Source organism: Sus scrofa, chromosome 1, assembly GCF_000003025.6.
Source record: "Sus scrofa isolate TJ Tabasco breed Duroc chromosome 1, Sscrofa11.1, whole genome shotgun sequence".
NCBI classification, from domain to species: domain Eukaryota; kingdom Metazoa; phylum Chordata; class Mammalia; order Artiodactyla; family Suidae; genus Sus; species Sus scrofa.
This window is the reverse complement of record NC_010443.5, coordinates 168,860,130-168,883,447: the sequence shown is the minus strand read 5'-3', so window position 1 is coordinate 168,883,447 and position 23,318 is coordinate 168,860,130. Positions and strand designations below refer to the sequence as shown.

At 44.2% G+C, this 23,318-nt stretch overlaps 1 protein-coding gene across 4 annotated transcripts in view; it reads right to left on the bottom strand.

Moving 5' to 3' along the window:
• Window positions 1-23,318, bottom strand: part of THSD4 (thrombospondin type 1 domain containing 4) — a 577,157-nt gene that overhangs the window by 445,112 nt on the left and 108,727 nt on the right. For all 4 annotated transcript variants that reach the window (XM_021073924.1, XM_021073936.1, XM_021073943.1 and 1 more), the window contains one exon: window positions 12,137-12,584. In XM_021073924.1, the coding sequence (XP_020929583.1) occupies window positions 12,137-12,584 (448 nt within the window). The remainder of the gene's footprint in view (window positions 1-12,136; window positions 12,585-23,318) is intronic.

Genomic DNA, 23,318 nt, shown 5'->3' with positions numbered 1-23,318 from the left:
CATCTTTCTAAACGCCGGTCTAAATTCTCCCCACCACCTAAGGCAGGAACACCCAGCCTTTAGCATGCATGCAAACAACTACCCAGAGACCCTGTGGGGAATGCAAACTCCTGGATCCCGCCCTCAAGGGTTCAGTAAGTCTGAACCCTCATTCCGTAAGGCTGGCATAAGGTCCAGGAACCTGTGCTTTGTCAAATTATCCAGGTGATTCTGATACCCTAGACTACTCAAAGAAAATATCCAGCTCTCTCTGCCTTCTCTCTTTCTTATTTATAAATTGGAATATGAACAAAATGTGGCATAAATGTGAAATAATATAAGATCAGAATCTCAATTCAATTGTGGATAAAGGAGGATCTAGCTTTTTTAAACCTAGCAACACTCTGTTCAACTGTGAGGGGTGTGTGTATGTGTGTTTTAATAATCAGAAGGGAAAGACCCCTTAAATATTAAAAGTTCTGAACAGGAGTTCCCGTCATGGCTCAGGGGAAATGAATCCCACCAGGAACCATGAGGTTGTGGGTTCGATCCCTGGCCTTGCTCAGTGGGTTAAGGATCCAGTGTTGCCGTGCTGTGGTGTAGGTTGCAGACATGGCTCGGAGCCAGTGTTGCTGTGGCTGTGGCGTAGGCCAGCAGCTGTAGCTCCAATTAGACCCCTAGCCTGGGAACCTCTGTATGTCGCAAGGGCAGCCCTAAAAAAAAAAAAAAAAAAAAAAAGTCCTGTATAGAAAGAAGTCTCTGGAATAAACCACTAATATGCAAGCTCAAGTGCTGAAGGATTTAGAAAGAAATCTACTGTATGTATCGGAAACACGAGGTCTCATGGATGATCAGGGAAGAGAGGAAGAAGTAAAACCCGGTAGAAGGAAAAACACCCCTTGCTTGATAAAAGGCAGTCAGGGAGGCAGCTGGGACAACACTCAGGGTGGTCATAGCCCTGTGCCGGCCTGAGCCAAACCATATGGAACAGGAAACCATGCGAAGCAGAATGCGATGGAAACTGTGGTTGCAGGGGGGAGAGCCGGATGGATGGGCAGGGTGAGCTGAAACTGGTGAGAAGCTGACAGGCTGGGGAAGACTGCCTCCAAGGGCTGAGGGAGCTGAGCTGCCAGCGGTCCTGAAGCTGGAACCGTGTAGGCTTCCAGCAACACCAGCCATCTCCATGACGGGCTTGGGGTTAAGATGCTTTTTACAACCCTTTGGCCAGAACCAAAGTTCGACTAGGATGGGATCAGCTGGGCAGTTTGGGAATAGGCTCCATCCTTGCAATGAGAAAGACTCTAAGGGGGTTGTTAAAAATACAGATTCTCGGGCTTTGCCCCACTGGAGGGTGGAGAAGAGGGCCAAGAAACACACTTGAAGTGCTCCCTCTGGTGCTTCTGGTGCAGCCAGCCTGGCACCAGACTGTGCCCAGCAATTAAGAGCCACTCCCATGCCTCAGTTACACTCCAAATTACTTACCGTGCAATCATAGTGTAAGAGCAGAAGAAAATCCAACCCCTTTAATTTACAGATGAGTAAACGGAGGCCTGGAGAAGTGGGGTACCTTGCCAAGGGTCTCACAGTGACATGGAGGCAGAGCCCAGAGTGCTGACCAGCCACCCGGCCATCATTAGAAACTAGAGATGTGGTGCTGGGTGGCAGGATTCATAATAGCAAGAGACCAGAACAAGTGGGCCAAATGTCCTATTCCTCAAACAACCACACCTATGTAAAGCTAAGCTGCTCGGAACACGGCCCCAGCCAGAAACCACCCTAATTAACCTGGTGGTGGCAGTTAACAGAACTGGAAGCTGTCAATCACAAATACTCAGCCAGTCTGTTTAACCTCTTTCTCTCCATCAGCAAAATAGCACCAATAGTCTGGACCACTAAACAACACTCCTTCAAAATCACTTTGAATTGCTCGATATTTAATGATATAAATGTCTATTTCATGACATGGAAGTCAGTCCACAATCCATTAAGTGTTAAAATGATTATGTGTGGGAGTTCCCATCGTGGCTCAGTGGTTAACGAATCCGACTAGGAACCATGAGGTTACAGGTTTGGTCCCTGGCCTTGCTCAGTGGGTTAAGGATCTGGTGTTGCTGTGAGCTGTGGTGTAGGTCGCAGACGCGGCTCGGATCCCGAGTTGTTGTGACTCTGGTATAGGCCAGTGGCTACAGCTCTGATTGGACCCCTAGCCCGGGAACCTCCATATGCCGGGGAAGGGGCCCTAGAAAAGGCAAAAAGACAAAAAGACAAAAAAAAAAAAAAAAGATTTTGTGTGTGTAGGGGAGGAGAGAGAGAGAGGTAAAAAGTGTTATCTCTGGAAGGCGGGTTATAGCTATTTTCTTTTTACAATTAAATTTTAGTTTATTCATACTGTCTAATTTTTCTACAATAAATATGCAGTATTTATGTACTAAAAATATGTCATTATCGAGTTCTTCCAAACACATAGCCAGCTTGCACATGCTTACAATTTATAATCTTAGCGTGTGTTTTAATGCTAATGCCTGGTGCTTTTATTATATCCATAGGCATCTGTCAAGCCAACTCACCACCTGTGATGGGTCATTCAGAATACCCTGTATTGGTCATCACCAAGTTCTTTGTATTTGAGTGTGGCCCAGTTACTTCCTGAGGCCAGAGGGTTTAAGGTGGTATCAGACCCACAGTGAGGCATCAGGTGCTGAGACGGCAAATCTACCTACAGTTGCCAGGAGGCACGCAAGCCAAGAGGTTGACTATGATATCCAGCAAGCACCTAGCATGAAAAGGTGTGGCAGGAGGTACAAGGTGCCCTGGAAGATGGGCACCACCCCGTGTATGACCCTGAGCAGGGACCCACATGATGCCAGGTGAGCTGCAGGTTAAAGGCCAGATACTACTTCCTGGGGAGGAGAAAGACCTGGTCAGAGAAACGCAAGCCTCCCAGGGTCCAGATATAGAAGTGGGTTACTGAGACAGAATTATGGTACAGACAAGGAAGGCAGACACCTGGGGTGATAATGACGACAATAACAGTATTGACGGGTTTACTGACACTTACTAAATGTCAGATACTCCACATATGAATTATGTCTATTTGCTCATGTGATCTGCACAGCCACTACTACATCCATTTTACAGATGAGGAAGCCAGGGCAAAGAAAAGTTAAATTAGCTGCCCAAGGCTGCAGGGAAAGCAGTGAAGTCAGGATTTGAATCTAGAGCCCATGACAGTAACCACTCAGTCACCGTGCCCCTCGAGACTGTTCGGACAGCAAAGCTGATTTGCAATGGGTCCTCAGACAAGTGGGCCTTAAACTCCTTCCACATTCAGATTCAGCCTCTGAGGGTGACCCTTGCGACCCCAGCAACAGGGATCAGGGAGCCGTGGGTTGAGGACGAAAAAGCGGGAGAGCTGGGGAAATTCTGTTTCGTGTCCCTTTTGTAGATGACATCTGTTTGTACTTGTCATGCTATTATCAGTATAAGATCTCCTCTCATTTTGCCAGACTCTCTGAAGTTAAAACTTCCAGGTTACAGATCATTTTACATTCATTTTACTTAAAGTGGGTTGTTTCCTGATGCCACGGACTGAGTCACCCTCACCTTATCAGTAACTGTCTCTACATGACTGTGAGTTGGCTTTGGGCAGATTTCCTGCAGACAGCTGATCCTTTCCATGGGCACAGATTCTTGTCATCTTCAAGCCAGAAAACTGAAATAAGGGAAAAGCCATGCAGATAGAGATCAAGGTTTATTCAAGATGGGACCAGCTAAGACTGGAGTTCTACAGCCAAGGAATGGCCCTGGCAGATAACCTCCCTTCAAATGACTCCCTTCTACCCCAAAGAGGGAGGGATAGTCCCACTGGTCTCTTATGAGAAGAGGAATAAAGACTTTAAATATAATGAGCTGAATCCTTATAAAGCACTACGGGCCCTATCCTAAGTTCCATCTAGACAATTGCCTGGAGTTGCTATGAGTCACAAAGAATATTATGGAAACTCTGGCTATGCTTCTAGTGACTCTGATTAATCTGAGATGACAACTGCCCGTACCTAACCTTGCTGCTCATGAGGCCACTGGCAGAGACCACACAATTACCTTTCAGTAATTACTTACTTTCAGTTCCCCAGGAGACTGAAGTATATCGTTCCCAATGAAGATGACACCAGGGAACAGGACCCTGGGGTCTGCCTGGGTCTGATACGCACTTTTTTAATCCTTTGCATTGCTCTGGATGCAATAAAAAGACCAGCTACCATAGCAACACACAATGTATTTAACATCACCCCAGTGGAAACGTCTAAAAAAAGAAATCGAGAAAATGTCCCTGCACTGCCATGAGAAAGTGGCTATGTGACCTTGGGCAAAGCACTTTGCTCTTCAAATCCTAAATGACTGCATTTCAATAGCATGCCCTGCATCGCTCCCACACCCCCAGCCCCCAGGGATTTTTGTGAGGAGTAAATTAGTAATATATTAATGTTTCCAGTTCATAGTAATGCTCAATAAATGTTAGCTGAATTGGACTCTAAGACATCAAAGGTGAATGTAGCAGTTCCAGAAGTTGTAAGTGCCTAATAGGTTCCCTTCCTTTCTCTTCTGCAGATGGAAGATGGGCATTGTTTCCCAGCTGCAGAATCCTATAACCATGGACCAAAATTTCTTATAAGTTATCCAGCACATTTTTCAAATATGGTCAAAAGAGCTGGGTCAGGCTTTGGATTTAAAAAACAAGAACCAGGAATTCCTGTTGTGGCTCATCTCTGTGAGGATGTGGGTTCGATCCCTGGCCTGGCTCAGTGGGTTAAAGATCCAGGGTGGCTGTGGCTGTGGCTGTGGCTGTAGTGCAGGTCGCAGGTATAACTCCAATTCGACCCCTGGCCCAGGCATTTTCATATGTCATAGGTGTGGCCATAAAAATAAAATACATAAATAAATAAAAATAAAAAACAAAACCCAAATAACTTTTTTTAACCATCCAAGTTCTTACTGTTCTCCTAGAGAAAGGAGTTTCCTTCTCACCAATAAATACATCAAAGACCCAAAGGATGTTAGTATAACTAAGCCTGTCCATTCACCCTGGTGAACCCTATTTGTTAAGTCTTCTATACACATGTCTATACAAATCCAAGCCTATCCCAGGAATGCTTGTTTACTTCTCCCTCTTTATATAATTCATGTATTTCTATGCCTGTAAGAAGTTCTAAAAGAGAACATCATTTTTCTAACCAGAAAGCATATGGCAAAATGTAAACGTTCAACATTCAAATTTCCCACTCCCCCAAGGGGCATAAATTTCTTAGTGGCTACTTTAGGGATCACAGTAATAACCCTGGTTTCCTTCCCCTCTGCGCCCTGATGAGGCAGGATGTGACAGTCTTTGTGCCCCTACTATGTGTCAGGTGTTGCAACTATTGCGCATAGAGAGAAAAATCCCTCATGATAGTCTCTTGCAGGGATTACACAGGCCAAGGAAATAAATACATAAATACACAAACCAAAACACATAATGCAATGAAAATATGGCAAAGTGGCCATTACATTTCTAAAGTTGCAAAATTAGGAGTTGATTGATCCTTCCCAATGCCGATAAATCAAAAAATCAAGAAAATAAGAGTTCCTGTTATGGCGCAGCAGAAACGAATCTGAGTAGGAACCATGAGGTTGTGGGTTCAATCCCTGGCCTCGCTCAGTGGGTTAAGGATCCGGTGTTGCCATGAGCTGTGGTGTAGGTCACAGACATGGCTCGAATTTGGCGTTGCTGTGGCTCCGGCATAGGCCGGGGCTACAGCTCCGGTTGGACCCCTAGCCTGGGAAACTCCATATGCTGTGGGTGTGGCCCTAAAAAGACCAAAAAAAAAAGGAAAAGAAAAACTGTTAATATACTATGTATAATTTAAAATACAGCTGAAAATAAAATATGGCTAGCAGAGATGAGCAGAGTGGAAGGAAAGGGGGTCATTTTTTCCTCTTTCAGAGTGAAGACTAGATGGAGAAAATTTGAAGTTGATTTATCAAGAAGCAGAGGTATTGGTATACTATTTAGAGTTATGGAGAGAATGAGCATAAAAAATTTGAAATGATTGACTGTGATTATATCTTGGGAGAGGGTACTAGGATATACCTAGAAATAGGATGTTTCTTACTGTTTGTATCACATTTTATATTCATGAAAAGTGACAGTTGCAAATGTTCATACATATGTGATTCATATACTTCACATATGTATATTTATATGAAATTTTACTATTTATATCTAATATTTATATATTTAATATATTAATATTTATATGTTCAAAAAATGGCCACATACATATTTTTATATATTTCTACATATAGAAATTAATGGCCTTTCATATACATGTGGAAGGCCACTGATAAAATAAGAAAAAATCAAAAAGAGAACTTTCTATGGAAAACTCCAAGTGGTCTGAGAAGATGAAAAGCAGAATGATGCAAAAAGTGCAGACACTAGCATATATTTCCTGGCTAGGGAGGTTGGTGACAAGCTCATGATAGGAGAAATCTAAGCTGAGCCCTCCAGTTAGATCTGTCCCTCCTGTAACTGGCCCCACAGCTCCTGGCAAGTTTTACACCTTACAGAATCACACTGAATTCTTGACCTGGCCCATTTGCTAAGTCTCTCCTTAAAACTACACACAGGAAGTTGTTTGTCAGCTCCTCTCTCATTCCATATAAGCCTAGGAATGGGATAGAATTAGCATCTGCCTAAAGTGAGCTTAGCTGTGTTTGAGATCTGTCCAACATCTTCCCTGCATTTTCACTCACTTTGAGCCAGAAACAACTCCACATGGATAAATCCATTGTCAGAAGTCAGTCCCACCCCAGGGAAATTTACTGGGGAGTCACTGACACCAGAACTCATCACAGCCATTCTTTCCTAAAAGCAGCTTTTAGCCCCAGAGGTTTTTTTTCCCCCTCAAAATGTTAAGTACACTCTGTCTAAACTCAGGATCACTCCTTTTTTGGCAGCAAAGCCCTTTAAAAACTCACAGCCTTGTCCCCGCCCCACCCCAGGTGACTCACTCCAGCCTCCTGATGCAGAAGGAGCCTTCGTGTCTTCTCTCCAGGGAGGAAGCACTGAATTCACAGTGCTTAAGAGAAGAAGACAAGAGAGGGACACCTAGGTCTTCAGGACAAAGGCGTGAAGTGTCCTGGACTCAATAACAACACCAACCCTCCAAAACAACCACAAGAAAAGAGCTGTATTTTAACTGCCTCCCTACAGGCACTGAAGGGGCTGAGGTTGGGCTGTCCCCTTCCCTTGTGTCGCTCCTATAAAGGCTCTAGTTCCTTTGCTCCCAAGACTTGACATTCGGCGAACTTCTATGAAGAAGAAACTTCTATTTACTGGATTCCTTGAATACTTATTTCTAGCCACAGCTGAGAAAGCGCAGGGCTGTGGATAAACCATGGACACCTCCCAGTGTTGCCCCTTCACTGCTGAAGACAAACTTTGCAGGTGAAGCCACTGCTCATTGCAAAAAATCTCATTCCACTGAGAGGTCCTCCAAGGGCCAATTCTTGCACCGCTCCTCAGCCCTTATGGGAGCACAAAGGGGCTCTCGGATCCCTGTCGCTCCCTCTTCCTAGAACACTCTCCCCTCCACTGGACTGCCTGCATTTCCACTATCTGAAGATTTCAAAGTGCCTACACAGCGTGGATAGTGGCGCCTGTGCTCTGCACTTGTTATCCCTTATTTATGAGCCCCTTTCTCCCACTGGACTCCGAGCTGCTTAGGGTCAGAGCTTGCTCTAATTCCAGTGTCCCTGACCTTGCTCAGTCAATGTCAGGGCTGTGCTTATGGACTCCAAGCAAGAACCCACAATAGCCAGTGACTTGGAGTGTTGCATTAACAGACATCTAAGATTGATGCCTGCTCTAAAAGAACATAGATTCTTCATTTATACTGGAGTGTGTCACCTTAACTTCCTCATACACATTGTCGGCAAGGTGAAAGAAAAAAGAAAACCTGCCTTATTTTTAAAGTCTACATTCAGAGATCAAGAGTGCTGTATTCATTAGTGATTGGCAAAGGACATCTTATATGACTTGAACAATCCTAAAGACACACTAGTATGCTTAAAATTTCCAGATGAGGAGTTCCTATTGTGGCTCAGTAGTTATGAACCCGACTGGTATTCATGAGGATGCAGGATAAATTCCTGGCCTCACTCAGTGGGTAAAGGATCCTGTGTTGCTGTGTGAGCTGTGGTGTAACTCGCAGATGCTGCTTGGATCCCATGTTGCTGTGTCGACCCCTAGTCTGGGAACTTCCCATATGCCATGGATGCAGCCCTAAATGGCAAAAAAAAAAAAAAAAAAAAAAAAATCCAGATGACATCATAAGGTAGGGCATAATATTAAAAATGCACATTTGAAGGTATAAAGACTTCATTGGCATGAAATTACCTGTAGATTGACTTTCTTCATCACTTCAAACATGACCCAAAGGTAATTACATTGTAACTACACCACAGCTGAATTGCTGGATCTCTGAGCAATCTTGTTTTATTGTTGGGCAAGAGAAGGACTCTAAACCGTGCTAACCCAAAGGACAAAAGGGGACTGTGAGCAATCTGACCATTTCACCCTCAGTTCCAGGGCTACTTAGGAATTGGGAGCTGTTTAGATATGCAGTCACCTTAACTCCATTCTTATCTTCAAAGAGGCATGGAAGCCATGCTCACCTATCCAGGTTCAAATGGCTTATTTACTAACAACGTATCAGCACGTGCTAAGCTCCTTTTACTCATGACCTTGTCTACACCTCACATCAACCCTATGGAGTATGTATTATTCTCCCCACTTTACAGATGGTCCTCAGAGAGCTAAGGAACTTGCCCAAGGAAACTCAGGTCTCTGGTGCTGGAGCTGGGATTTGCATCCAGCTCCTAAACCCACTATCCCACACTGCCTTGCAGACCTAACATCCAATTAAACCAGATGACTAGAACTGCTTTCTGACTTTTCACTCTGCTTAAAAAGTTTCTCATCCATCTACCATGTATGAAAGGTCAGCAAGACCATGTGATACTTTTGTATTCCAAGATGTTATAAATTTCCCATTAAGACTGTGATTATTTAAAGTGGATAGGAGGCAGCGAGGGAACGGAAGGAGGGGACCTACCACCTGGCAGGCATCGCAGCACCTGAGATCCTGACATACTCCTGCCTTCTTGTCTTTGACTAAGCTGCTTCTTTGCCCCCAACTGCTCTTTTCCCTTTTTTTGGCCACCCCTGAAAGCCCAGCTCAACTAGTCCCCCCTCAGCGGAGTCTTCGCCAACCCTGTGGCCTCCTGCCCTGTGCTCCCAAAGATCTCTGCCCTCCCGTAAGTGCTCTAGCACAAAGTGCAACAACTTACAAGTAGTGGCATTTAGCACATCTGCCAATGAACCATATTATGGTGTTGACAGAGGGATCGTGACCAGTGATAAGACAATGTTCTGAGATATGGAAGCCTGCAAAAGCACTTCATTTAATTCAGACACCCCCCCCCACCTCGTCATATGTATGACCTCACATCTCAGAACTGAGCCCTTTATTGTGGGGGTAGTCTTAGAAAGGGGGTATTCCATCAAGAACTAGAGTGGGATATACTAGGCAGTTAGTTTAAGGGATGAAGTTCTGAAATCAGTAGATATTTCTAACCCACCCTGGCTTACTTTCCCTTCTTTTTCTCTTCCCAGATAATAACTGGGAGAGAACTCTAAATGCAGGCTTTATGTTTTAGTCTTTGAAGAGGACTTAAGTGATAACTTGCATTCCCTATATTGCCCTTCAATGTACATAATTGGAGGATTGGTGTCACCTCTTCGGTTGGGCATTGGGGAGAATATGTACATGTCTACATAAAGTCATGGATGTTAAGATGCGGGACCACATGGGTCCACGTAGAGAATGTGCAAAGAAGACTGAACACAGCAGGACTGAGATGGCCCTCCTTAGAAAGGCCTGCTTGCAAAGCTGATCCTGGGAAACTGGATTTTGGAAGGGTTTGCACCTCACCACTCCAAAGAGATTGGAGTGATTCACCATGCCCCAACTATATGGACAAGCCATGTACGTTCTGCTAAGCACCTGCTTTCCTTTTAGGAGCCTGGGATGTTAGTATGTAGTAAGCAGAGGGAACTTATATGACTAGGCCCCTCCCCCCCAATTTAAAGCTTGGCCATGGAGTCGTTCATGAGCTTCCCCGGCAGACAGCACTTCACGTGTGTAACAACTCATTGCTGGGGAATGAAATACAGTCTGCATGACGCCACAGGAACTGTGTCTGCTTTCCTCTGGACTTGGACGCATGAGATGCCTTTCTCCTTGCTGATGGTCCCCTGTATCCCTTCATTGTACTACACCATAACTGTGCAGACCACTGGATGCTGAAGCTTCTGAGTCTTCCTATCAAATCATTAAACCTAGGAGTGGTTTAGGGACCATGAACACAGGGAATTTTAAAGTGTTCACGGGTATGGCCTAAGTCACAAGAAGCCATGGGCTTCTGAAAAGAAGATATGCAGTAATGGGACCTCGGAGGAAAGATGTCTCTCAAAAAAGGGAAGTAGGATGTGATTTGGGGTGATGGGCGCCAAATGCTACAATGAAAAGAAAGGAATTAAACCTGTACATTCCTTTGTCGACAATTACTTCTTTGTGTAAGAAAACGTGTGAGACATTGTTGTACCTACTTCCAAAATGCTGCAGACCTCATGAATTCACAAGAAGTTTTTAATATTCCTTGCCATTCAATCTCCTGGGTAGTGGGGTTACCACAGCTTCTACATGGCAGAGAGCCCTGCTGTGGGCAGCAGGAGTCTGGACAAAAGCACATGCTTTAAAAATGCAGGTTAAGTGAAAGAAATGCTAAGGACATATCAGGTCCACATATATGCCAAATGACTTCTCTCTTTTCCTTCTTCTCTGTGGTTGACGTGGTCCTCGAAATTAAGATACATACTAGTCAATGAGAGAATGTGTTCTAAATTAGAAATGAATTCATTTCATTTTAAAAGAATCTCAATGGATATTCAAGAACAGGGGCCATGTCTCACCATGGACGTGAGTTTTTTTTTTTGTTTTTTTTTTGTTTTTTTTCAATTTAGAAGGCACTTTCTTAACATCACCTTATTTGATGGTCATAACAATTCTATGAGGCAGATAATATGACTTTTATTTTCCAGGTAGTCTGATGGGTTACAAGACAAGCCAAGATGCTCAGTTAAGACTTACTGGTTGTCTGATTAGTAATGGCTTTAGAAAAATTACTGCTTTACAAAAATCAATAATTTCTGAAGTTTGTCAGTGGAGGAATAAACTGAAAGGCAATCCAGGCATTCAGAGGAATTATTAAAATCACAAATTAAGTCATTTCTATGGACTCTACGGCAGGAAATATATTTTTAATGAGGAAATTGAAGCTAATATATAACAGCTGTCCTGTTACCTAGTAACAGAATATTAAGGCAGATTAAATTATTAATGAAAAATATAGCAACTTGGAAATTTAACCCTTAAACATTCTCTTACTCCCTTTCTCTTTTCTATAAAGTCTTTAAACTGGTATTTTTTAAGAACACACTTGGTCATCTTATGTAGTTGCCATTTATAATCTGCTTGGCTGTGGAATCATTAGCTGTGGGATCTTTTGCAAGTTATTCACTATCAGACTCTGTCATGATACAATGTCCCAAAGACTTTACACTAAGAAAAGCAGGGAGCCTCCAGGAAACTTACTGGATGATACGCAGGCTGGTCAAACCTCCCTAAATTCCCACATCTTGGCACCACCACTGGTTGCCCTAAATTAGCCAAACTGCACTTGACTCACAGACCCATGAGCAAAGAAAACTATTTTGATATAAAGCCACTGAGAATATGCGAGTTGTTTGATAGACAGCAATAGCTATTGTCAATAAGTGATTCAAGAAGTTATGCATACATTGCTAAAGTAATAACTTTATAAAAAGAAAAGTATAAGAGAGAATAAATAAAGAGGAATGAGAGAGAAGATGAAAAGGTGCATCTACATGGCCTAAAAACAAAAAAATACCCTTGCTGTCTTCCCCCACATTTACTACCAACAGAGATAAGAGTAGCAGCTATTTCCAGGGCCGTCTGAGGCAGTGTGTACTTACATTCGTGTTGCATAGCTTGTACTGCCGATAGGCCCCAATGCAGGAGATGGCTGTAGATCGGGCAGGCTGGGAGAAGCTCTGAGCTGCCCTGTGGGCCCCCATGCCAGGGCTGCTGCTCGTTTCTTGGCTGTGGAAGAGACTGGAGGCTGCAGGAAAGCCTTGGTTGTGGGTCAAAGGCAGCTGGTAGATGGAGCTCTCTGAGGCTTGCAGTCCAGAACGAGGGCCATCATCACTCTGGTACAGAGGTCCATGTTGAGGGGTCCGGTGGGCTGCAGGGTTGTAGCTATGGCTAGAACCAGATGCCCCCTGGGACCTGGAATTCCGGGATGGGGGTCTCTGTCTCCGAAGCCTCTGCGGCGAGTGTGCAGAGTCCGTCTGCAGTGGTAAGATGTACGGGGCCTTACCATAGCCATACTTGCCAGGGCCAATGGGACCTCGAATCCTGCTCCTAAAGAGAGATACACAAGAGAGGGGATGAACAAGTCATAGGAATTTTCATGTTAATGCAGAAGCTTTGGTGGATGGCAGTGGGGACTGTGTAGGAACAGAAGCCTGGGGGAGAGCCTGGGGTGGAATAGGAAAGTAGAGGGAGGGATTCCCAGGAGAAGGGAACATTCTGGAGGCTGGAACAGAAACTCTACAGAGGCTGGGATGTAGGATGAAGACAGGAATCAACAGTAAGTGATGTGCTTGGTAGAAAATGAGGCCAGAATGGTAAGCTGTGGCCAGGACAAGACTTGTCAGGGACTTTGGGTGTTCTTACAGGTTGTAGGGAGCCGCTGGAGGGTTTTTGAGAAGACTAAAGATAGAATTGTAATTTCAGTTATGCTAACGTCCTGTTCACTTTTTTTTTCTCATAACAGTTTGTGGAGGCGGGGCGGTTCTCACTCAGCTGTGCCTGGTATTTCAGACGGTGTTTCCACAACCATTCATGCCCAAATACCTTCTCCAGGTAAGTGGAATTGAACTAAGCAACCAATGTCTAATGCAGTCCTGAGGCTGAACTTGCCCTAGGTCAAACTCAATCCCTGTAGAAGCCGGAGGAGGTTGAACAACTGGCTCCTTCCTCACTCTTGAGTCACCCCACGTGAACAATGGGCAAACTGGTCATCTTCACGTTGGTATGGATCTTCAGATTTTGTCAAACCAGTTGCCTTGTGGAGTCTTATGAAAATCGCATAAACAATGATATGCTGGTAAATGTCTAACAACTGGCTTTCTGTGTGGAGAAAAAAAGCCCTGATCTGTAGCATTTGTCCAGTTCCATGGGGTAAATACTCCCACCATGGCCAGTTTTGAGCTACCAATGTGAAGACACAATCGGCTCTAGCAAGCAAGAAAAAGCTCGCTCAAGCACACCACTGCATGCAAAATTATTGTGCAACTACTGTTTGCAAAATACAGAACTAGGAATGGTGAAGAAGTATAAAAGTGAATCAGATAGGGTTCCCAAGACCCTGACTGTACAATGGAAAGTAACTAGAACATTACACATGATGGGGTAAGGACCTTGAAAGCAACACAATGAACAGTGAGTTTGGAATTCTGAGGCAAGAGGAAGCACTTCTATCTGGGGAGATCTGAAGTTTCATCCTCACTGGTCTGAGAGTTGGGAATCAAGTTGGGTTCCAATACTCTGTGGAAGGGTTTAAGTAAGTCATATAACTCTTACTTATTTGTAAAATGACTGAACTGGATTAAATGACCGCGAAGGTCGTTCCAGCTCTAAAATTATATGCTTCCATAATAATTAATTCTACATTTATGTAAAATTGGAAATGTGCCTAAGGGTTTCTACAGGATGGCCCCATTAAAATAAGTACATTAAAATAGCAATCAAGGTGAAACATTAATTTTTGCCCTCATGAGGAAATTCTTTCTTCACTCTACATAACCACTGAACATAAAATTTAACAGACCACAACTAATTATTAACATCTTTATCACTAATTGCACCTTCATTCTTAGCTGATATGGTTTTGAATTAAACTAGTGCTAGTGTTTATTTTGCCTTTAGGCGTTTCTCAATTAATCTTGGCAACACTTGGGACTCTTATTAATGATGGGGAATCCAGAATGCTGCTTTAAGAAATGCAATTAAGAAGTTAGTCTTAAATATGGTTTTACATATATGTATGTTGGATGTAATTTGCTTTTTTCTTCTTGTGGCAGGCCAGGTAAAATGAATGACATCATGCAAAGGCAAAGGAAGGAATTTCTGTGTGTCTTTTTTTTTTTAAGATCTGAAAATCTCCCCAAAGTTCTAGCTTCAAAGTACTGGTGGAGACCCTAGCTGAAGATAATAAAGAAATGAACACATGTGGAGTGATGCTTCTCAAACTTGAATATGTGCACGAATCATCTAGAGCTTGCTGAGAGGCAGATTCTGATTCAGGAGGTGTGGGGTGGGGCCTAGAGTTCTGTATTTCCAATAAGCTCCCAGATGGTGCTGGTGATGCTAGTCCCACAACCTTGAGGGAAAAAGTCATAGAACAGAATTGAAATTCCAAACAAGAGTGAGAATGCAACAACAAAATCTGCATGTTAATGGAGAAAGACAGCTACAAAACTGTTTTAAAAACCTTTGAGTTTGTGATAATATATAAAAATCTGCTGGTCTGGGCCAGGCTGCACTGCTGCAGCTCAGTCAGTGAGAGGACTGAACCCAGACTGACTTGACCTTGCTCTTGGGGAGTAGAGGAGGCGGAGGGAGAACCTACGGTTGGCGGATGACTTGTGTAAGTCTTTCCAGAGGCTGTCCATCACCCCTGAGGGGGTAACATACACACATGCAAATGTGTATTTTTGCCTTCCCACTGCCTTGTAGGAGGCTCTGCCTAAACCCAAGAACCATTCAAAATCCACCCAAACAGCAACACCACTGGAAAGAGGATGAGCCAGAAGCAAATGGCCAATTAATTCTGATAAACAGACTACAGAGAAGGAGCTGCCAATTAGGATGTTCCTATGAGAGAGATGATTTCTGAATACTTGACTCAGAACCCTTGGACAAAGGGCAGACTCATCCCTACTTGTCCGGGAGAATGTGTGTTTTCCTTATAGCCGGTCTGAGCTAATCATCCTGATGGTTCACAATGGCCTCTTTCCCACCAGGACAGGGTCCATCTGGCCACTTGCAGGAGGGCCGACCTGAACCGGGCAGATGTATTCAGCTTTGGCATAATCAGCACAGATGTGGCTGAGGAGATCTGTGGCCAGTTAACCCTTCCAGGGGTGCATGTGGTGGGTGCTTGGGAGCTGTTAGGTTGGTTAGTTCAGCCTGGTCTCCCCATAACCCATCTCTGGGATTTTCCTTGGGGTTTCCCATATGTCTAAGTTCCTGCTAATTTTAGAAAGTTTGAGAAAGAAATGGAAAAAGCCTGACTTGGAGGTTGAGGATGTGGGTATTAGCATAGCTTAGTGACCAGTGACATGGGCTCAGAAACAAGGTTTCTTGGGTTTGAACCCCTGTGCTGCCACTTGTTAAGTATGAAACTCTGGGCAAGTCACTTGGCCTTTGGAAGTGCTTAGGATGCAACATTTAAGGAGACACTCACTCTCAGGGTTGTTATGCCTCCTTAAACATTGCACCCCAGGCCCAGACCTGGCCCTACATGCATTTCTAAATAAAGAGGATAATAGTGCCTTCCTTCCAGTTTGTTGAAAAGAGTAAACAACTCAAGAGCAAAGGACTTAGATAATATCTTGCACAGAGCATGCTTCATACAAGTATTTGTTTTTTTTTTTTTTTTTTTTAAAAGTTAACATAAAAGTTTGGCCATTTACTAGCTCTACGGACTTTGGCAAAAAATGCACCCTCATTTTTTTTTTGTACCTGCAAAATGAGAGTTACACCCACCAGAATGGCTATAACAAGTGTTGGAGAGGATGCAGAGAAGCTGGAACACTCATACATTCCTGGTGGGAATGTAAAATGGTGCAGTCACTTTGGAAAACTATCTGGAAGTTCCCCAAAATGTTAAATGTCGTATTACCATGTGACCCAGCGATTCCAATCCTAGGCGTACACCCTGGAGAAATGGAAACATAGGTCCACGCAAAGACTTGTACATGAACATTCATAATGGCTTTATTCGCAATAGCCAAGAGATGGCAACAACCCAGATGTCTACCAACTGATAAATGGAGAAACAAAACAGCATGTCCATACACTGGATTATTACCCAGCTGTAAAAGAGGCTAAGTGCTGATATATACTCCAACCCTGATGAACCTCAACAATATTGTAAGCGAAAAGAGCCAGAAACAAAAGGCCACATATTGCATGGTTCTATTTATGTGAAATGTTCAGAACAAGCAAATCCCTAGAGACAGAGAGCAGATTAGCAGTTTCCAGGGGCTGGGGGAGGGGAGAATAGGCAGTGACTACTAAAGGGTACATTTCTTTCTGGAGTGATGAAAATATTCTGTAACTAGATAGTGGTGATGGTTGCTCAACCTTGTGAATACACTAAAAACCACCAAATTATACCCTCAAAATGGTGATTTATGGTATGTTAATTATCTCAATAAAGCTGTTATTCTTTTTTTCAAATGAGAGCACAAATAATTCCTGGCTTATCTATGTACAATGATATTGTGAAGATCAAATGGAGGTCACCAATAAACAAAAGCACTTTTTTTAAATCTGAAAGCAGTTTTTATCATTCATTTTCCATCACTTGTTTTGACAACCTTTAACAAACTTTTATCAAGTGATATTTTTTCGGCTTGTTGACATTCACAAGCCTGACAACTTTAGTAAATGTGGAGCCTCCCTCCCCCACAGCGACAAGAACAGGACAGTAAGGGTTCTGACACCAAGTTCTGGTCCCAATCCTTCCAACAACCTACGACGGGTGGCTGCGGAAATTGTTTTTTCTTGAGAAAATGGCTGCAAAGAGCATTTTGGAAAGGATAATAAGACCATAAAACATTTTCCTTACAACAAGCTGGCTGCCATCCCGAAGCTCATTATGTGTGATGTTGTGCAGCTTGGCGACGTGAATCCTGACCAGTCTGTGATGATTCAAACAAAGATACCACATCGAGCCTCCCTCTTCCCGGCTCTACACACGAACTCTGGAAGTGTGTCTTCTACAACTGAGCACCTGAAACTGACAACACCCACATGTCTATTGCCTGCCAGACCCCTCTTTTGGGCATCAATCCCATGGATCCAACTAACCTCTAGACTAGCACCTGTTTCTCACCTGTGACATGCATGCAAATCACCCGGGGATCTCATTGAACTATAGCTTCTGATTCAGGAGGTCGGGGGTAGGGGGACACTCTGGTCCTGCATTTGTTAACAAGCTCCCAGCTGACACTGAGGCTGTGCATCCTCGGACTAGGCTTTCATCGCTCTACCTAGACCTTCCCCAGACATCTCAGACTCAACACATTCAAGCCCAAACTCATCTTCTTTACCCCAAAACACAAAAGTGTTCTAGTTCTTCCTATATTTTCCTTTTTAGTAGTTCTTAAACTTGAACGAGCATCAGAATCATCTGGAAGGCTTATTTAAACAGACCATTGAACCCTACCTGTAAAGAGGCTGATTCGGGAGATCTGGGCTGAGGTCTGAGAATTTGCTGATGCTGTTGGTCTGTGGCCACACTGCTCTGTTTCACTCTGTTTCACTCCCAAGTCAGCTGGTTCTTCCTTTCTCCTCACCTCTCTATATACTGAGGTCAAACTCCTCGGCTGAGCCACCCAGCCTGCACAGCACAGATCCTGTTGCACCTCTTGCCACAGGCCAGCACTGCATGGACCACCCACAGCGCATTTCTTGGAGTTCCCCATCAGAACCCAATTTATTTCTTCATGCTCTGGCCATGCTGATTTCTCCTCGAGGCTGCCTTCCTCAACACCATTTCCTACAATGACCACCTACTCGTCCTTTGGGACTTAGCTGAAGCATTCATTCCTCCATGAAGCACCTCCTGGTACAAACCCTACTCCAACCCTCCAGGCCATAGGATCAATGCCCTTCTCTTTTGTCCTTCCACTGGGCCCCCTGTAACTGTCACAGCACAATAACCTTTTAATATGCCCATTTCTTCAGTCTGCCTTAGTTTACCAGAGTGCAGGCTCCCCCAGCAGAGAATATGTCTTCTTTGCCTATATCCCTAGAACCCAGTACAATGGCCAGCATAGAGTAGGCATTCGGTAGTGGTGAAAAACTGAAATAACGAATGAACAAATGGCTCAAACCATGATTTCTAAAGAAAGAAAAATCCCTCCTTCCTATTACTATCTGTGTTTAATTTCTATTATATGAAATACCCCTCTTCATAGGAATAAGTTTCATCTACTGGGTGAGACCATTTCTGTTCTCAAACACCTGGAGAAGAAATAGGTACTTGGAATGGAAAGGAGGACCCAGCAGAAGCTGGGACTCAGCTTCATTCTCAGAAGGAGGGAAGAATGAAGAGATCAAGGTGCTCTGTGCATGCGTGTCGGAGCCGGAGAGCCCCCCGGACCAGTCTGTCTGTCAGCAGCTTACGGCAGGAGGATGGCTTCCGACCTCTTGTCTTATTTCCCAGTTCAGAATGGAAGGGGCAGACACAGAACCCTGCTCTTGGAAAGCCAAGCTGTTTGTATTTCTTACACTCTCCATGTTTATTTCCCTTCGAGCTCAGTCAGGTCTCTGTGAGAGGTCCAGCCTGTTTCAGCTGTGCTAACATGAACCACACACGGGCCACAGCATCCAACAGAACATCAGCCCCCGGGACCAGCCTGCGAGGACCCCCCAGGAGCCCGGGGGCTGGGCAGTGAGGTCAGCTGCCCCGGCTCAAGTGGAAAGTCTCCTTTCATGGCTTCATCTCGGAGGTTCCGGGTATTACAGCATTTAGGGAGGTGCATTCCTTGCAGCTAGCTACCTGAGTTGAGTTGTTAGGTAAACAGAAGTCAATCCTGACATAGGAAGATGGGAAGGAGGCTTGTGAGATGGAAGGTTACTGATTGCTGCAGGTGGCTCACAGAAGAGGGGTGGGTGGAAGCCCCTGTACTAGATGCTGTTGAGAAAATCTAAGATTCTGTTGAGTCTCTAATGAATAATCTCCATACCATTTAAAGGGATCCTTTGTGCCACCTCTGCACTTTGTGCTATTCTTACATACAAAAATTAAACTCTTACCAAGTCCATGTTTGAGGGCAAATGTACCTGGCCAGTCTCATCACTGAAGACAGGCTTGAGGAAGTAAGAAGCTAAAATCAAACTCCCAGTTACAGATGCAGGGAGGCTGCACCTGAGGGTTGCCTACACCAGCCTCCGGGATGTGCACGTTCTTCCTCCTTCCTCCTTCTCTCCTCTCACTGAGAAAACAAGACATTTTCCACTGGGCACTCTAAGCTTGGAGGGAAGAAGATGTGACTGCAATTGCTATCAAGTGAAAGGCTTTTTCCAAAATCCATTAGTATGACCAATCACAGTCTTTTATAAAAATAGAGCTGATTTACAATGTTGTGTTAGTTTCTGGTGTACAGCAACATGATTCAGTTATGTGTGTGTGTGTATGTGTGTGTTCTTTCTCATATTATTTTCCACTGTAGGTTATTGCAAGTTATTGAATATAGTTCCCTGTGTTATACAGTAGGGTCTTCTTATTATCTGTTTTATAGAGAGTAGTATGTATCTGTTAATCCCAAACTCCTAATTTATCCCCAAATGCATTTTTTAAAGAGGATTCAATAGATATTTTAAAAGCTACCAGGCAGCAGGGATCATAACTGGGAATTATCTTTTCCAGTGTTTACAGAAGTACAAGAGACAGGAGTTGAGGGGTTCTCGGTGCAGCCCTGTTGAATTGGCAGGACACCTGAAGTGACCCTCATAGGACAATGTTTTGAGGAATTAGCTAGTATCTGTCTCCCTCTCAGCAATCCCTTCTCTCCCCCCAGAGTGCTTCTAGAATGACCTTGAGGATCACAGCACCAGAGAAGACAAGACTTAAAGGTCAATGGGAGAAGAGGTTTCTTTAGAATTTGAAAAGCTGGGCTTTGTCTGGCAAGAACTGAAGTCTGGGGCATAGAGAGCAGAGGTATATATAGTGTACACTACAGAAGAGGAAGAAGAGGTCATGACCTTGGAATTATCTTCCCAAACCTAAGGTAATTAAGAGTTGGGCTGGTGGGCAGATGAGGGAGCAACTGAGAGGCAATAACCAGAGGGCAGGCCAGAATACTCTGCCTGGGGTGGGAAGTGATAGAAACTCTAGATTTGTTTAGTAACCTGAGAACAGAAGGGACCTTCAAGCTTTGCGGGGAAGCCCATGTCCAACATGGCACCTGAGGACATGGGAGGGAGGTGGGGGAGGGGCCCATCTGAGCACCAATGGGTCATCCCAAAGGGGTCTTTACGGTTCTTGAAAGGACGCTAAACACGTGGCCCTTGCTGACTAGAGGCCAGAAGAGCACACGTGGAGATTTCAGCAGCAGTTACTACAAAGGGTAGGAGGCAGCCAGGGAAGGAGGGCTTATATCCTGCTCCCTTCACCAAGACTGCACAGAAGCCTCTATCTGGAGACCCAGGTCGCCCCCAGGGAAAAGGGTAGAATTCCAGGAAGGGGGAGGAGAATCCTGACTGAACTGAGTATAAACTCCGAATTAATAATGCTTAATATGAAATATCTAAGCATCTGAGTTTCCTTGAGTTGGCAGATTTCCTGCAGCAGCAGAAACAGACTCCTGAACCAAACCCAGCTGTATAAAAATAAATTGCGTTTTGCATATCTGAGCTGTGACTGTAAATATGAAACTCAACCTAAGCATCTCAAACAGGAGAATAATGAGCTAGGGAAATTAGGGTAAATGTCAGCGTACATACTGGAGTTCAATGAAGCCGTTTAAGAGAATGAGGCAGATGCGTATATATTGATCCAGAATGGTCTCCAAAGTACAGTGAGATAAAAAAGAATAAGATACTGAAGACACTCAACATTCATGCTCTGGTTTATGTTTTAAAAGAAAACAGGGAAAAAATGTATATAATATATGAAAATACATATTAGTGTTGGATACATTTCTGAAATGATAGAAATGAAACTTGAGGCAATGATTTCCTCTGGGGAGCCAACTCTACAGGGTGGAGTTGAAACAGATTCCTTTGTCATTTCTTACCCTTTCGTAGTACCATAAAATTTTTTTTTTGCCTTCTGCACAGGTTTTCAATATAAGAAAGTGATATCAAAAAGAAAAACACTATGAAGTTCCTGTGTGGCACGGTAGGTTAAGGATGCACAGCTGTGGTGCAGGTCACACCTGCAGGCTCGGGTCCAATCCCTGGCCCAGGAACTTCCACATGCCAGGGGTGCGGCCAAAAAAACAAGATAAAAGAAAAACACTAAACTGTTTTCCACTGAATTTTTTAAAAATGTAGCTGTTTACAGATGTGGGGAGGATGGTAAGAAGCAAATGTTGAAGCCTCCGATCAGAACTGTCCCCAAGGTTTTGTCAGCTCTACACAGGAGAGAATCACAAGGAGAATCCAAGGAGCAACCAAGGAGAATCCAAGTCAGCAACCTTAATGTGTAAGTATGCAGACATGTCAACTGGACATAAAATACTCACTATAAATAGGTGGGAAGCCCCAAAGATGGAGGGGACAGAAAACAGGGAACAAAATATTCTTCTGAAATGTCACTGTCAATAACTGAAAAGCCATATACTCCCAGAAAACTTTAGATCAAGAAAGGCCACCACCAGCCTCATGCCCAGCTTCTTTGCAGTCTGGACGTGCTTGGGGAACACAGCCTAGGTAAGCAATGGCACTGACACTCTGACATCCAATGCAGTATTTTTGACACCCCAGTGCATTTTCCCAGGTTGTCTACAGCATCCCCACCCATGAGGTCCCCAAGTCAGGGTCAGGCCTTTGACTTCTCTCTCCACCAGATTTGTTTTCATAATCCAAGCCCTTGGTCATCACCCTCTAGCTCAAAAGACCCTCATCTCTGCCTAGAAAATAAAGTTCAAACCTATATGTCTCTAAGGCACATTCTGTGTGATGCCTCGTGAAGTCCTTCACCCTCTGGTCTCCGTCTCTCTCCCCAGATTCGGCTACAGTCTTCATCCTCTCCCCGTCTCCTGCCGGCAACCCTACACTTTCCAGGCATAATAGATCACTCACCATTTCCCAAACATACTGAGCTCTTGTGCCTCCAAGGACCTGCCTGGAATTCTACCCTCCTGACTTCTGAACTGGGGTAGCCTTCCAGGCCCAAAATAAACATCAGCGCCCCACAGGCTTCCCCTACACCGCCCACACATGGTTAGTGCTCTGGAGGGGCAGTCCACACACCCCTCTGACACAGCGTTAACACTTTTTCTCAATAAGGTTGTTAAGTAAAAAGCCTGGCTCCTCCACAAGTCCTCTAGTTCTTTGGGGCAAGGCTTGTCAGCTTCTTGTTCCTGTGTGGATAATCCCTAAGACTAGCAGCGGGTCTGCCCCAGAGGCATTCTCTGAATGTTTGTTGAAATAACACCTGTGAAAGACCATGGCTTAATTGCTCAGTATTTCTTACCAATGGGTCAGTAAAGGTTATCTCTGTGGATCAATTAGTAGAGACATGGAGGCTCTGAGTTCCAATAAGCAAAAAGTCAAGGCAGCGTGGGAAGCAAAGAGGGCTGGTGAAATTAAAAATCAGTAGCCTTTGGCCACCTAGAGAGACCTTAATGCTCAAATTCAGGAGGAAGAATGGGAGGGAGCAACAGCTCAAGGGCAGAAACATGAGGCCATGTGATCCAAGGCAAGCTGGATGGAAAGGAGCAGCCAGCCTGAAACTGGCAAGAGAGCTCTGTGTTCCTAAAACACGCCCCGTTCCATTGTGATCACCTGCCAAAGGGAGAAAGGATAGCATGTGCTAAGTTCAAAGAGGCTGTGAGCAAATGGTTTAGGTTGAGTGCATATGTCTTTTTAGAAGTTCAGAAGACTGAAAGTCCTGCCAGGGCTGTTCCAGGCAATAAATTCTCTGGTGTCTACAGAAGATAAGAGGCAAAACTCTGGCTACTTAGGGAAATAAAAATTAAGATAATGAAAACAAAAGCCTTCCTGACTGCCTACTGGGCGGTACACACTGTCACATGCATTAGCCAGTTTGACCAGATCTGCTCCCTGGAAAGTACTTAAGGTCTGGATCTAAAGACCAGCATGAGAATCAGCTGACAGGTTTGCTCTGAG